Below are 16,511 nucleotides of genomic sequence, written 5' to 3'. Positions count from 1 at the left end.
TGCTGCAGCGGCTTTCTGGTTCGAGTCTCTTGAGGAGGCTCTACAGGTAGAGAACCCGTTGGATGATATCCTAGACAGGCTTAAAGCTCTTAAGTTAGCCAATTCATTTATTTCTGATGCCGTTTTTCATTTAACCAAGCTAACGGCTAAGAATTCAGGTTTTGCCATTCAGGCGCGTAGGGCGCTATGGCTTAAATCCTGGTCAGCTGAGGTTACTTCAAAGTCTAAACTTCTCAACATCCCCTTCAAAGGGCAGACCCTATTCGGGCCTGGACTGAAGGAGATCATTGCTGATATTACTGGAGGAAAAGGCCACGCCCTTCCCCAGGATAGGTCCAACAAATTAAGGACCAAACAGACTAATTTTCGAAACTTCAAGAGTGGCGCAGCTTCAACTTCCTCTACTGCAAAACAAGAGGGAAATTTTGCCCAGTCCAAGCCAGTCTAGAGACCTAACCAGGCTTGGAATAAGGGGAAGCAGGCCAAAAAAACCTGCTGCTGCCTCTAAGACAGCATGAAGGAGTAGCCCCCGATCCGGGACCGGATCTAGTGGGGGGCAGACTTTCTCTCTTCGCCCAGGCTTGGGCAAGAGACGTCCAGGATCCCTGGGCTCTGGAGATTGGGGATGGGATACCTTCTGGATTTCAAAGCTTCATCTCCGAAGGGGAGATTTCATCTCTCACAATTATCTGCAAACCAGATAAAGAGAGAGGCATTCTTACGTTGCGTTCAAGACCTACTGGTTATGGGAGTGATCCACCCAGTTCCAAGGGAGGAACAGGGGCAGGGCTTCTATTCAAATCTGTTTATAGTTCCTAAAAAAGAGGGAACTTTCAGACCAATCTTGGATCTCAAGATCCTAAACAAATTTCTCAGGGTCCCATCCTTCAAGATGGAGACTATTCGAACCATCCTACCTATGATCCAGGAGGGTCAATATATGACTACCGTGGACTTAAAGGATGTTTATCTACACATTCCGATACACAGAGATTATCATTAGTTTCTCAGGTTCGCCTTCCTATACAGGCATTACCAGTTTGTGGCTCTTCCCTTTGGGTTAGCCACGGCACCAAGAATCTTTACGAAGGTTCTGGGGTTTCTTCTGGGGGTTCTAAGGCCATGGGGCATAGCAGTAGCCCCTTACCTAGACGACATTCTGATACAGGCGTCGACTTTCCAAATCGCTAGGTCCCATACGGACATTGTTCTGGCATTCCTGAGGTCTCACGGGTGGAAGGTGAACGAAGGAAAGAGTTCTCTCTCCCCTCTCACAAGAGTTTCCTTCCTAGGAACTGATAGATTCAGTAGAAATGAAAATTTTTCTGACAGAAGTCAGGTTGTCAAAGCTTCTAACTTCCTGCCGTGCTCTTTATTCCACTTCTCGGCCGTCAGTGGCTCAGTGTATGGAAGTAATCGGCTTAATGGTAGTGGCAATGGACATAGTTCCGTTTGCCCGCCTACATCTCAGACCACTGCAACTTTGCATGCTCAATCAGTGGAATGGGGATTACACAGATTTGTCCCCTCTACTAAATCTGGATCAAGAGACCAGGGATTCTCTTCTCTGGTGGCTATCTCGGGTCCATCTGTCCAGAGGAATGAGTTTCCACAGGCCAAAATGGACTATAGTGATGACAGATGCCAGCCTTCTGGGCTGGGGTGCAGTCTGGAACTCCCTGAAGGCTCAGGGTTCGTGGACTCAGGTGGAGGCCCTCCTTCCGATAAACATTCTGGAACTAAGAGCGATATTCAATGCTCTTCAGGCTTGGCCTCAGCTAGCTGCGGTCAGGTTCATCAGATTTCAGTCAGACAACATCACGACTGTAGCCTATATCAACCATCAGGGGGGAACAAGGAGCCCCCTGGCAATGTTGGAGGTTTCAAAGATAATTCTATGGGCAGAGGTTCACTCTTGCCATCTCTCAGCTATCCATATCCCAGGAGTAGAGAACTGGGAGGCTGATTTTCTAAGTCGGCAGACTTTTCATCTGGGGGAGTGGGAGCTTCATCCGGAGGTATTTGCCCAGTTGATTCAACTATGGGGCAAACCTGAACTGGATCTCGTGGCGTCTCGTCAGAACGCCAAGCTTCCTCGTTACGGGTCCAGGTCCAGGGATCCCAAGGCAGCGCTGATAGATGCTCTAGCAGCGCCCTGGTCCTTCAGCCTGGCTTATATGTTCCCACCGTTTCCTCTGCTCCCTCGTCTGATTGCCAAGATCAAGCAGGAGAGAGCTTTGGTGATCTTGATAGCTCCTGCGTGGCCACGCAAGACTTGGTATGCAGATCTGGTGGACATGTCATCCTTTCCACCATGGACTCTGCCGCTAAGACAGGACCTTCTACTTCAAGGTCCCTTCAAACATCCAAATCTGATTTCTCTGCGTCTGACTGCTTGGAGATTGAACGCTTGATTTTATCAAAACGTGGTTTCTCCGAGTCGGTCATTGATACCTTGATTCAGGCTCGAAAGCCTGTCACCAGGAAAATCTATCATAAGATATGGTGTAAATATCTTCATTGGTGTGAATCCAATGGTTACTCATGGAGTAAAGTCAGGATTCCTAGGATATTATCCTTTCTCCAAGAGGGATTGGAGAAGGGATTGTCAGCTAGTTCCTTAAAGGGACAGATTTCTGCTCTGTCTATTCTGTTGCACAAACGTTTGGCTGAGGTTCCAGACGTTCAGGCGTTTTGTCAGGCTTTGGTTAGAATCAAGCCTGTGTTTAACAGGCTTCGGCAACTTCTCTTTCTTTTTGGCTAAGAAGTATAATACGCTTAGCTTATGAGACTGCTGGCCAGCAGCCTCCTGAAAGAATTACAGCTCATTCCACTAGAGCGGTAGCTTCCACATGGGCTTTTAAAAATGAGGCCTCTGTTGAACAGATTTGTAAGGCGGCGACTTGGTCTTCGCTTCATACTTTTTCTAAATTCTACAAATTCGATACTTTTGCTTCTTCGGAGGCTATTTTTGGGAGAAAGGTCTTACAGGCAGTGGTGCCTTCCGTTTAAGTGCCTGCCTTGTCCCTCCCTTCATCCGTGTCCTAAAGCTTTGGTATTGATATCCCACAAGTAATGGATGAACCCGTGGACTAGATGCACCTTTACAAGAGAAAACAAAATTTATGCTTACTTAATACATTTATTTCTCTTGTGGTGTATCCAGTCCACGGCCCGCCCTGTCATTTTAAGGCAGGTGTTTTTTATTTTTAAACTACAGTCACCACTGCACCCTATAGTTTCTCCTTTTTTCTTGCTTGTCTTCGGTCGAATGACTGGGGGTGGCAGTTAGGGGAGGAGCTATATAGACAGCTCTGCTGTGGGTGTCCTCTTGCAGCTTCCTGTTGGGAAGGAGAATATCCCACAAGTAATGGATGAACCCGTGGACTGGATACACCACAAGAGAAATAAATTTATCAGGTAAGCATAAATTTAGTTTTTTCTATATAGATGAAGAAAGAAGATTTTGATTCCTTTTGGTGCAGTAAAGATGCCACTGTCCCTGATAGCAGTCTGGGCTGGCTGTGCAGTGGTTTAGGGCCTCATGTGGGTCCCATTGACATATGACGGTGGAGAACATATTTGGGGCAGCCAAACATTCAAAGAAACATGAAACCCAAAACATTTATTTCGTGATTCAGATAGATCACACAATTTTAAACAAATTTCCAGTTTACTATTATACATTTTTCTTTGTTTTTTGGTAGCTTTTGTTGAAAGGCAAACCTAGGTAGGCTTGGGAGCAGCAATGCACTACTAGAAGCTAGCTACTGATTAGTGAGTGCACATATATTCCTCTTGTCATTGGCTCACCCAATGTGTTAACTAGCTCCCAGTAGTACATTGCTGTTCCTTCAACAAAGGATGCCAAGAGAATGAAGTACATTTGACAATACAGGTAAATCTGAAAGTTGTCTAAAATTCTATTCTCTATCTGAATTATGAAAGAGAAATTTTGGGTTACATTCCCCTTTGTTACAGCTTGTTTTACACTTATTTATACTATGTGTTCACAGGTTCACTCCTGATTTAAGATACAGCCTCAATATGACTACTTTGGAGTGGTATAAATGCACTTAAATCATATTATGCAGCACAAAATAGGCTCATAATGCTCGTTTAGTGTCCTTTTAAGTTAATATTATATAACATTTACATTTCTCAATGTTAGAGCCAAATAAATGCATATTTTTTTTTTTACACTTAAAATGAACATTGCACTGTAAAATGTGTTCCAAATTGTTTGCAATCATTTATCTTTATTTTGCCATTTGAAATAGCGACATTTGTGTGTTTAAACATAATTTATACTGGAAATTTAAATACTGCAGTATTGGCTATTCAAAAGCTATGTAAATATGGGGAAGCATAAGAAATCAACCTCCCAGAGGAAGGGGAGGGAGAGAGCGCAGCCCATTAAATCTTATCAACTCCTTGCCAGAGTACATTATCCCTTTAAAATAAGGACTTTAGTTTCTTATTTATTGCATATAAACTTATTGGAATATTTCATGTTCTGTAAATCAGTGACATTCTAGATTATGCCTCCTCTTTGCTTTAATCTGACTGTGCATTTGATGACTTCTCCCTTCATCAGGGCCAAGTACTAAAACACATGAACAGGAGATGCAACATTGTTATTTTTAGGAGTGACGAGTTTATGTTCAGGATTTGTTCTTGACTAACTTTCCCATGGGTCTTTAACCTCTTGTTACAATTCTCTTGTGTGACAGGAAATAGGTGGAGGGGAGCAAACAAAAAGTACACACGCAGTAGCTTATGACATCTAGTCTGTACTCTAGATATTACATGAGACTTAATCCACTGATGTCTGTATTTTATTGGATCTAATTACAACAAACTGAATTTGAAGTGAAGTATAAATGGTTATCATGTCCTGGGACTGTGGAATGAAATATCTATTTGCAATCTCTCCAACCCTCAAGGCTGAAGTAATCTGCAGACTGCACGGCCGAGAAGAATTAAGGCGAATAGATTTTGTCCAGAAGCAAGCCAGAGAAAGCCAGCTCTTGCAGCCTGAATCAAAACCACCTGACAAGAAGCCACAGGTAGGGGTTTGATCCTTCTTGACAATAGTGAACACTAAATTGTATTTTGAATGAATTAGTACACTCAAAGTAATGGAAACGGTTGTCATACAATATAAAATCTAACTCGCATTATGTGCACTAGTTACACAATCCTCATTTTGTTTTCATTATTGACGTGTTGATACATTTAAATTTTATTACTGGAAATCAATCATATACAATATAAGCTGAATTTGTGTGATACATTATGGTTACAGAATTGGATTTTCAGATATTAAAGAACATATAATAGACATTAATATTTGCAAGTTTATTAATTGCTGGAGTTACTGTATATTTGTTTGCTATGAAACATTAAGAAAGCAGATGTTATATAGATTACACTGTGAATTAACACAATTTATATTAAATGGAAAGTAATCTTAATAAAGCCAAAAAATTTCATTCAGGAAGAACATACAATTTAAAAAAAACTTCCCAATGTACTTCTTTTATCTAATGTGCTTAGTTCTCTTGGTATCCTTTATTGAAAATCATACCTAGGTAGGCTCAGGAGCTGGGAGCTGGCTGCTAATTAGTGGCTGAAAATATATGCCTCTTGTCATTGGCTTACCAAAGTGTTCAGATAGCTCCCAGTAGTAAAGTGCTGCTCCTTCAACAAAGGATGCCAAGAGAATGAAGTAAATTTGATAACATAATTAAATTGGAATGTTTGTTTAAAAATGTATGCTTTATCTGAATCATGAAAGAAATATTTTTGGGTTTCATATCCCTCTAAACATAGACTAAATGATCCTGCCTTAAAAATATCTTCATATAAAAGATAAAAAAAGTTTAAATGTCGTACAACTTAAAGGGATAGAAATGTGCATAGTGCATTTAAAGGGACATTCTAGACCCAATACTTATTCTTTATTACTTATAGTTGAATAACAGACAAGCATCTTGCAACGGGTTTCACATCTATAAGTTTGTAAGTACAAGCTCCACCTTCAGCTTTCTTCTTGTTCAGTTAGATATTTTCTAGTATGACAGTTTAGCAGTGCAAGTTTACTATTTTTCAGTTAGTTATATCAACTTACCCATGAACAAATCAGCATTTAAGAGTCGATCGTGATTGGAGAAACGTAACATACCAATATATACACACACTTGGGGGCGGAGCTTGGTGTCATTTTTTCCTCCTAACAGACGATGAATATTTAAATGTTTCATGTACTTCTTACTAGCAGATGTGGGACAAGTTGCAGGATGCTTCTTCTTGTATGTAACAATAAGTAATCAAAATTATGTATTGGGTCTAGACTGTCCTTTTAAATTTTAGATAGCATTTTTATACTTCCATGCTTCTAGTAAAATGTATTACTGTTTCTGAGCGGCATACACACATATGCTGTCAGTGCCTTGTGCTCCAGCATTCAAACACCACACCTTCTCAGAGAGTTAACAGTGGCTTGTATGACACAAATTCTTCTGACGCAATACACACCACAGCCAGGTCTCTGAGCAGACTTGGTTTAAATCCCGATCTTCTGGTCATGCACAGCATATGTGCGTATGCAGCTGAAACAGTAACAACTTTTACTCAAAGCATTTCTGCTTTCATGTTGCAAAAATGCTTCTATTTTAAATTTAAATGCATTCATGCACATTTTAATTATGACCTTTCTATCCCTTTGATGTATTTGATTTACAAAGGAAATACATTAGTTAAATCTATACTGGACATTGCCTTAAAACCTTTTAGTAAATATGCAGTGAATGTGATGCTGGGTTCCTTTGTGTCAGTTCTCTTTACAAGCAGTTGGATAAAGTAATGCTGAAATGAGTTGGTAGGCACAAGACAGCTACTTAGTTTGGTGTGCAGGGAAAACTATTTCTACAGTTGTAGTTATATGGTTACCCCAAAGGAACAAGTGCACAGTGGCAATGCATAGATCAGATGAGCATTGTGTTAGTAATTTCATTTAAAAAAGTGTTCTTTTGTTTGGTGTTTTCTGTTTGCTTTGCGTGTTTTATAAACTACACCTAGTTGACAATTACATAATTTATTTATGTAGCTTAATGGTTCACTTTGTGTTTGTTGTATTAATTATAAAAGAGTACCCTTTTCTACTGCAGCATCAACAACTTTATATATATATATATATATGCCTTTGTATGCATTTCTAAGTGGTACTTTAATATTGATCTGTTCTATAAGATATTTGCATATTATATTTCCAGTTCCAGTAAGTATTTTATGTTTCTACAATGAAATCCCTTGTTTTTCTGTGATCACTGTACATTTTACATGAGGACATTATCCATCACAGTGGGTCTGATCTAGAGATACAAAACCTTGCATTTGGTTACACCGATTAAACTACCCAAACGTTCATCCATCATATGGAACCTTGTAGATGAAGAATGAAGTCAGAGTACTATTGTAAAGCTGTAAAGTTCTATTTAACCATGCAGTATCTTTTCTGAAATACAGTGAATAATTCATTTTAGACTACGAGTGTGTGTTCTTATGTACTACTCTTATCCTGTGGCCAAAACATTAATTAAACCGTGTTTTCTTTAGAGATAACCATTCTGGCTTTTACAAGATTGATCACTCTGTTATTAGCCTTTATTTCACTGTTAGAAGCAATAAATACATTTCTGGCGTGCAAGCATCAGAGCAAAAGGCTCCATTCATTCAAACCGTGCTAATTTTTCTATTGGAAATATTTATTTCTAATTCACATTTTTATTGTGTGAAAAATCTTTAATAATCACATATTTTAAAGATTATTCATAAAATCTCTCAGAAATACTTTTTTTTTTTTTTTTTTTCTCTCCACAAAGTTTGGCGCCTGTCCCCTTACAAACACTGCTTTGTTTGTGTACAATTTGACTGCGCAATTTGTGTATTTTTTTCTTTTTCTTTCAGTTTTAACTGACATTTATTTCTAAATGTTTTCTGCTGGCATGGAAATGTTCCTGTCTCCAACAAGCTTTTTATAACCATACTATGTTGGATGATATATTAATCTGTTAACTGAAAATAATTTATATATATATCTATACACACACACAATTATATAAATAATTTTTTTATTGCTCGCTGGCAATAAGGACACCTCCCATAACTGTTTTGGTGGACGGGGACATACTTCCTTAAAGGGATATGGAACCCAATCATTTTCTTTTATGATTTAGACAGAGCAAACAAATTTAAAAAAGTTTACAATTTACTTTGATTATCAAATTTGCTTTGTTCTCTGATATTATTTGTTGAAGAGATACCTCGGTAGGTGGAGCATTACAGGAAATAGTGCTGCCATCTAGGGCTCTTGCAGAGCTGCTGCCATATAGCCCCCCGATACATACGCGCTCTCGAGCTTACTTACCTGCTTTTTATGAAGTGATATGAAAACAAACAAATGTTTATTCAGATAGAGCACACAATTTTAAACAACTTTCTAATTTATTTCTATTAATTTTTCTTCGTTCACTTGGTATCTTTTGCTGAAAAGTAGGGTCTCCATTTCTGGAGCATTATATGGCAGCGGTTTTGTTATCCATTTGCAAGAGCACTAGGTGGCAGCACTATTTCCTGCCATGTCGTGCTGCCAATGCCTACAAGATATCGCTTCAAAAAAGAATATCGTGGGAACAAAGCAAATGTGATAATAGAAAAATGGAAAAAACATTTTTTATAATTGTATGCTCTGTCTTAATAACAAAACAACATGTCTGGGTTTCATGTCACTTTAACACAAAGATACCAAGAGAACAAATACAATTTGATAAAATAAGTCAATAGGAAAGTTGTTTAAAATGGCATCTTCCGTCTGAATCATGAAATACAAGTCTTGGGTTCATGTACCTGTAAGGATAACAATAAATGCAGTTTTATTGAGGAGAGCAATATCCATAAAAAACCTTCCTGTAATGCGTTAAAAAAAGAAGATGCAATAAAGTTGTTTTTGTTAAAAGTAACCCACTCTTTCAGTGGGGACTAACAAGCCCTTTAAAAATACATTCTATTTTATTTGGGACAGAAATTCTAATGATAGGAAGTAAAATTGTATGTTATTATGTAGGGTTGTGCTTACCATATCTAGAGGACTGGGCAGAGCTGCAGTAAACGTCTCTTAGGGTCCCCCTGCATTGTGTGAATACAACAGTATGATCAGTCTTCTTTATGGATATTTCTTTCATGTAAGTGGCAAGAGTCCATGAGCTAGTGATGTATGGGATATACATTCCTACCAGGAGGGGGCAAAGTTTCCCAAACCTCAAAATGCCTATAAATACACCTCCCACCTCACTCATACCTTAGTTTTTCAAACTTTGCCTCTCATGGAGGTGGTGAAGCAAGTTGTGCTTAATTTTCTTCTGTGATGGGCGCTTCTAAGCATATTGAAGCCCAGTTCCTCTCAAAGTACGGTGTTTGTCTGAGGGATGTGAAGGGCGTATTGCCTAATGATGCCATGTTTTCATCTATGGGAAATCTATTCTAAGGCTCTCTGTAATCGGTCGCAGGGATTCATCTGCTGCCTCCCTTTACAGATCGACATACTTCTCTACCGTTACCTCTGCTGATATGTTTCAGTACTGGTTTGGCTGTCTGCTATATGTGGATGGGTGTCTTCTGGTAAGTATATATCATTTTTTAAGACAGCTATGTTTGGCACTTTATCTTAAAAAGTTTTAAATGTGTTGTGTATATATTTGCCACGAGTCAGGTCTGTGTATTTCCCTTTGCAGTCTAATAGTTTCAGCATGGAAATTATGTTTATGGGAATTTTAGCCTTACCTGGGGTTCCAGTTAGTTGTAACTTGGAGTCTGTTTTTTTCAAAATATTTGTGGGCTTAGGCTCACAATGACGCAGAATGTTACTTTTTATTGCGACATTTTTGGCACCGTCGCGTCTGCTGTGACGCAAGTTGCGTCTGCTGTGACGCAAGTTGTGTCATTTCTTTCTTGACGCAAGTTTTTTTGGCGTGAAGTTGCATCTGTTATGGCAGAGTCGTGTCATTTAATTTGTTAAGCTTTGGAGCCAAAAGTTTTTTTTCTCTGCATTTGCACCATTCCTGGAGCCAAATTTGTTATATTAAGTTTCTCCCTCTTTTGCTCTCTGCTCTCATTTGATTCATAGAGGGCTAGGTTGCTTGCTTTTGATTTTACTTTTGTATAAAACATTTTTATCATAAGCATTTTTTTCCATTCCTGAAACTGCTATTTTGAGGAAATTGGATATTTTATTTTAATGTTATTTTTTCTTTTTTGTTACATTTTGCAAGATGTCTCAAACTAATCCTGCCTCTGATGTTACTGTAGGAACCAAGCTGCCTGAACACAATTCTACCAAAGCTAAGTGTGTATGTTGTAAATTAGCTGATCGTACTTCTTCAGCTCAAATATGTGGCACTTGTTATGAAAAATTATTACATGCTGATAATGTTTCTATAAGTACAAATACATTTACTGTTAAACCTTCACAGTCTAATGTACATTATATTCCTGTAGATATTAAAGATTATATTGCTGCAGCCATAGAGAAGGCTATGACTGCTATTCCGCCTTCAAATAAATGTAAACGGTCTCTACTAACTTCTCATAAATCTGATGGTTTGTATTGATCAACAGCATACTGAAGTATCTTCTGATGAGGATGTCTCTGGCTCAGAGGATCCTACTTCAGAGACTGAAATTAATAAATCAACCTTTTTAAGATTGAATATATTTGTTCTTTATTAAAGGAAGTATTGTTTACTTTGGGTATTGAGGAATCTAGTCCTCTTGATAACAAGAATAGCAAATGTTTGAATTCTGTTTTTAAAACTTCTGAGGTTACTCCTGAAATTTTTCCTATTCCAGATGCCATCTCTCATATGTTTACTAAGGAAAGGTCTAAACTTGGTGCTTCTTTTAATCCTTCTTCTAGGTTTAAAAAGCTATATCCTTTACCTGTGGCTAATTTAGAGTTTTGGGAAAAAGCCCCTAAGGTTGATGGGGCTATTTCTACTCTTGCCAAACGTATTACTATTCCTATGGAAGATAGTACATTCTTTAAGGATCCTTTAGATAGGAAGATTAAATCCTATCTTTGAAAATCATATTTACATACTGGCTATTTCCTTAGACCTGCCATTTCTATGGCTGATGTTGCTGCTGCTTCAACTTTTTGGTTGGACAGTTTAGCTCAACAGTTAACAGATCCTGAATTGTCTAGCATTGTTCTTTTACTTCAACATGCTAATCATTTCATTTGGGATGCTATATTTGATGTCATTAAGATTGATATGAAATCTATGTCTTTAGCTATTCTTACTAGAAGAGCTTTATGACTTTAATCTGGGAATGCTGATATGGTGTCTAAATCTAGATTACTATCTTTATCATTTCAGGGTAGTAATTTATTTGGTTCTCAATTGGATTCTATTATCTCCACTATCACCGGGGGAAAGGGAGTTTTTCTGCCCCAATATAAGAAATCTAAGGGTAAATTTAAAGCTCCCAATCATTTTCGTTCCTTTCGTCAGAATAGAGAACAAAAGACCTCTCCTTCCCCTAAGGCCTCTGGCTTTAATTGGAGACCATCTCCGAATTGGAATAAATCCATGCCTTATAAAAAACCAAATCAAACACATTTGGACAGTTTGTGTTCAAAATCAGTGGATTCAGAATATTGTTTCTAAGGGGCATCAAATAGGTTTCAGAATAAGACCTCCCATGGGAATATTTTCTTTCTCATGTTCCAACAAACCCTGTGAAAGCTCAGGCTTTTCGGAAATGTGTTTCAGACCTAGCGCTTTCAGGGGTGATTGTTTCAGTTCCTCTGCAGAAACGGGGTTTGGGGTTTTATTCAAATCTATTCATTGTCCCAAAGAAAGAAGATTCGTTCAGACCAATTCTGGATCTAAAATTTTTAAATAGTTTTGTAAGAGTTCCAACTTTCAAGATGGTGACTATAAGGACTATTCTGCCTTTTCATGTCCACAATAGACTTACAGGACACTTATCTTCACATTCCAACTTATCCAGACAACTGTCGTTTTCTGAGATTCTCTTTTCTAGACAAGCATTACCGATTTGTCGCTCTTCTGTTTGGCCTGGAGCGACAGCTCCAAGAATCTTTTCAAAAGGTTCTCGGTGCCCTTCTATCTGTAATCAGAGATCAGGGTATTGCGGTGTTTCCTTATATGGACGATATCTTGGTACTAGCTCAATCTTTTCATTTAGCAGAATCTCACACGAAACAACTAGTGTGGTTTCTTCAAAAACATGGTTGGAGGATCAATTTACAAAAGAGTTTCTTGATTCCTCCGACAAAGGTCACCTTTTTAGGTTTCCAGATAGATTCAGTGTCCATGACTCTTTCTCTGACAGACAAGAGACAAATGAAAATAGTTTTTTAGCTTGTCTAAATCTTCATTCTCTATCATTCCCTTAAGTGGCTATGTGCATGGAAGTTTTAGGTCTCATGACTGCAGCATCAAACCCAATCCCCTTTGCTCGTTTTCATATGAGGCCTCTACAGCTTAGCGTGTTGCACCTATGGTGCAGGGATTATACTTCGATATCACAGCTGATCTACTTAAATCCCAACACTCAACTCTCTCTGACTTGGTGGTTAGACCATAACCTTATTGTTCAAGCGGCCTCATTTTTTCATCCTGGACTGTGATCACAACAGATGCAAGTCTTACAGGTTGGGGAGCTGCCTGGGGGTCTCTGGCAGCACAAAGGGTTTGGAAACCTCAAGAGGCGAGGTTACCAATTAATATTTTAGAACTTTGTGCTCTATTTAGGGCTCTTCAGGCGTGACCTCTATTGAAGAGATAACTTTACATTTGTTTTCAAACAGACAATATCATAACAGTGGCATATGCCAATTATCAAGGAGGGTCTCGCAGTCCGTCAGCAATGAAGGAAGTATCTCAGATACTTTCTTGGTCGGAATCCAACTCTTGTCAAATTTCTGCGATTCATATCTCAGGTGTAGACAATTGGGAAGCAGATTATCTCAGCCGTCAGACTTTACATCTGGTGAAGCAGTCTCTCCATCCAGATGTGTTTTTTCATCTTGTACAGATGTGGAGTCTTCCAGAAATAGATCTGATGGCCTCTCGTCTAAACAAGAAGCTTCCCAGATACCTTTCCAGGGTTCCTCAGGCGGAGATGGTGGATGCCTTAGCAGTTCCTTGGTTTTACCAACCTGCTTATATTTTTCTGCCTCTGGTTCTTCTTCCAAGGGTGATCTCCAAGATCATAATGGAACAATCTCATTTGTTTCTGATAGCACCAGCATGGCCTCAGGTTTTGGTATGCGGATCTTGGTACAGGTTTTGGTATGCGGATCTTGTCCGGATGTCCAGTTGCATTTGCCAGCCTTGGCCACTTCCTTTAAGGCCAGACCTTCTGTCTCAAGGTCCGTTTTTCCATCAGGATCTCAAATCTCTACATTTGAAGGCATGGAAATTGAAAGCTTAGTACTTAGTCATAGAGGTTTCTTTGACTCAGTGATTAGCACTATGATACAGGCTTGTAAGTCTGTTTGATGGAAAATTTATCATCGGGTTTAGAAAACCTATATTTCATGGTGTTCCACACATAATTATTCTTGGCATTCTTTCAGAATTCCTAGGATTTTACAGTTTCTTCAGGATAGTTTGGATAAGGGTTTGTCTGCAAATACTTTTAAAAAGACAGATTTCTGCTCTTTCTGTCTTATTTCATAGAAAGATTGCTAAACTTCCTGATATTCACTATTCTGTTCAGGCTTTGATTTGTATCAAACCTGTTATTAAATCTATTCTCCTTCTTGGAGTCTCAATTTGGTTTTGAAGATTTTACAGGCTCCTCCTTTTGAGCCTATGCATTCTCTGGATATTAAATTACTCTCTTGGAAAGTGTTATTTCTTTTGGCTATCTCTTTTGCTAGAAGAGTTTTTGAATTGTCTGCTCTTTTTTGTGAGTCTCCTTATCTGATTTTCCATCAAGATAAAGCTGTTTTGCGGACTTCATTTACATTTTTGCCTAAAGTTGTGAATTTTAATATCAATAGGGAAATTGTTGTTCCTTCTTTGTGTCCTAATCCTAAGAATACTCTTGAAAGGTCTTTACATTCTTTGGATGTGCTAAGAGCTTTGAAATATTATGTTGAGGCTACTAAAGATTTCAGAAAGACTTCTAGTCTATTTGTTATTTTTTCTGGCTCCAGGAAAGGTCAGAAAGCCTCTTCTATTTCTCTGTCATCTTGGTTGAAACTTTTGATTCACAAAGCTTATTTGGAGGCGGGACAGCCTCCGCCTCAGAGAATTACAGCTGATTCTACTAGATCAGTTGCCACTTCTTGGGCTTTCAAGAATGAAGCTTCAGTTCAAATTTGCAAAGCAGCAACTTGGTCTTCTTTGCATACTTTTACTACATTTTACCATTTTGATGTGTTTGGTAGAAAGGTTCTTCAGGCATTTGTCTGTTTGATTCTAGTGCCTTTGATTTGAGTTTTTTTTAAATTTTAAAGAAAACTTTTTTATTATTTTTTTGGATTTAATTTCTTAGCGGATCTAGTGACTTGTGGATTTCCACATCTTGGGTATTATATCCCATACGTCACAAGCTCATGGATTCTTGCCACTTACATGAAAGAAAATGTAATTTATGTAAGAACTTACCTGATAAATTAATTTCTTTCATAGTGGCAAGATTCCATAAGACCCACCTTTATTTTTAGTGGTTATGATTTTTTGTATAAAGCCTTTTTTTTTTTTTTATTTCCTCTTTTTTTGTATGCTTTTTTACTCCTTCTTTTACTCCTTCTTTTACACCTCACTTCTTGGCTACATGTTAAAATAAGGTATGAGTGAGGTGGGAGGTTTATTTATAGGCATTTTGAGGTTTGGGAAACTTTGCTCCCTCCTGGTAGGAATGTATATCCCATACGTCACTAGCTCATGGACTCTTGCCACTATAAAAGAACTGAATTTATCAGGTAAGTTCTTACATAAATTATGTTTTATTGGTTTATTCACAATATGGAAAAGCCAAATACAGCAGAAAATGTCAATATACGATATGTACAGTGTTTTATAATTACATGTGATTAGCGGTGTATTTTTTCCTAGATGAACTAGCAAATTTTGAAGTGCTGTCCAAAAGTTGTACTTATTAATTTTATCACAAATCAATTATACCTTCTTGTTTTGTCAAAGTTCAGGAAACCACTTTCCGTCACTGGGTCTCTAGTTGTGAGAAATATATTAATCAAAAATGAGCTTAAACTGTTGGGCTGGGGAGATTAAGGGGGGAGCAGATTTCTTGTTGTCTAAATTAGAGCAATAACTAAATACACCAGGCTGTTTTTAGACCTTTATAGCTGAATCCAACTGTGTCAATCATATTTACAGCCTGCTGAGCATATTTAAGTATTTTTAAATCTGAATGTCTAAACATTTGTATTAAGAGAAAACTAGACGTTCTTTGGGATATACAAATTTGAAAGAAAATATTTAGTATTTGTTAAGATAATTGTCTCTATGTTAATACCCTTATGTACTAAGGTCCATGTTGTAATTTTATTTGTCCTCAGCTTAATATATTAAAAGGTTTGCATTTGTCAGTTATATTGGAGGACATTAGTTGCAGGCAGTTAGATATACAATACAGATTTAGCAGACAGTAAAAATAAGTATGGCAGGTGTTTTTTTTTGTTTTTTTTAATAGTAGTTCATGCATAAAAAACCTACAAAAAGCAAAGCAATGGATCCACCTACACCTTAAGGATAGTAAAGCTTTGTGGCAAGCATGTTGATGGACGCTGTGATTACACTTGAAGTTTTCCACAAGGCACATCAAGAAGACACACACAATGCTGTTCACATTCGAAGCTACCTTTCTTGACTGCTCATTGTCTCCATAACCTTTACATTGACCATGGTAGTCTAAATTCCCCGACATATTTGGTTTAATTAGCAAAAGCAGAGGTTTAAAAAGATTACTGGAAGAATTGGAGAGGTCTTGGAGCTTGTTTATATGCTGCAGGACGAACATAGTTTTGACGCAACTTACAATGTCAATGGCCTTCGGAAATTACTTTTTACAAAGTCTATATTTTTTCACATCTCTTGGGCGATCTGGCAAATCATCATCACAAGGTTCATAAAGATTCACAGTCAAAATGCAGGAAAGATATACAACTGAATTGTAATAGAGACATTTACAGAGTCTGGGAGAGATCTTTGGTCACTGAAATTGAGCTTTTGAAGGGTTGTGGATTATCCTCCAATTGACATCACATTCATCCCAAATATAACAATAAAATAAAATGAGATAATGCATTAGATTTCCTGTTCTTGACATCAGGAGGATATTAAATAATGCAAGAGATAAAGTAAACAGAGTGTAAAGATCACTGGTTTGTATAGGGCAAAGTCTTTTAGAGTAAAAATATTTCCTATTTCAAATTACACAGGTCCACA

At 38.0% G+C, this 16,511-nt stretch overlaps 1 protein-coding gene across 1 annotated transcript in view; it reads left to right on the top strand.

Moving 5' to 3' along the window:
* Positions 1-16,511, top strand: part of RAPGEF5 (Rap guanine nucleotide exchange factor 5) — a 603,491-nt gene that overhangs the window by 424,124 nt on the left and 162,856 nt on the right. Inside the window, exon 9 of the mRNA XM_053714138.1 lies at positions 4,947-5,069. Coding sequence (XP_053570113.1) covers positions 4,947-5,069 — 123 coding nt within the window. The remainder of the gene's footprint in view (positions 1-4,946; positions 5,070-16,511) is intronic.

Source organism: Bombina bombina, chromosome 5, assembly GCF_027579735.1.
Source record: "Bombina bombina isolate aBomBom1 chromosome 5, aBomBom1.pri, whole genome shotgun sequence".
In the NCBI taxonomy this organism is placed as follows: Eukaryota; Metazoa; Chordata; class Amphibia; order Anura; family Bombinatoridae; genus Bombina; species Bombina bombina.
This window is presented reverse-complemented; position numbering and strand designations above follow the sequence as displayed.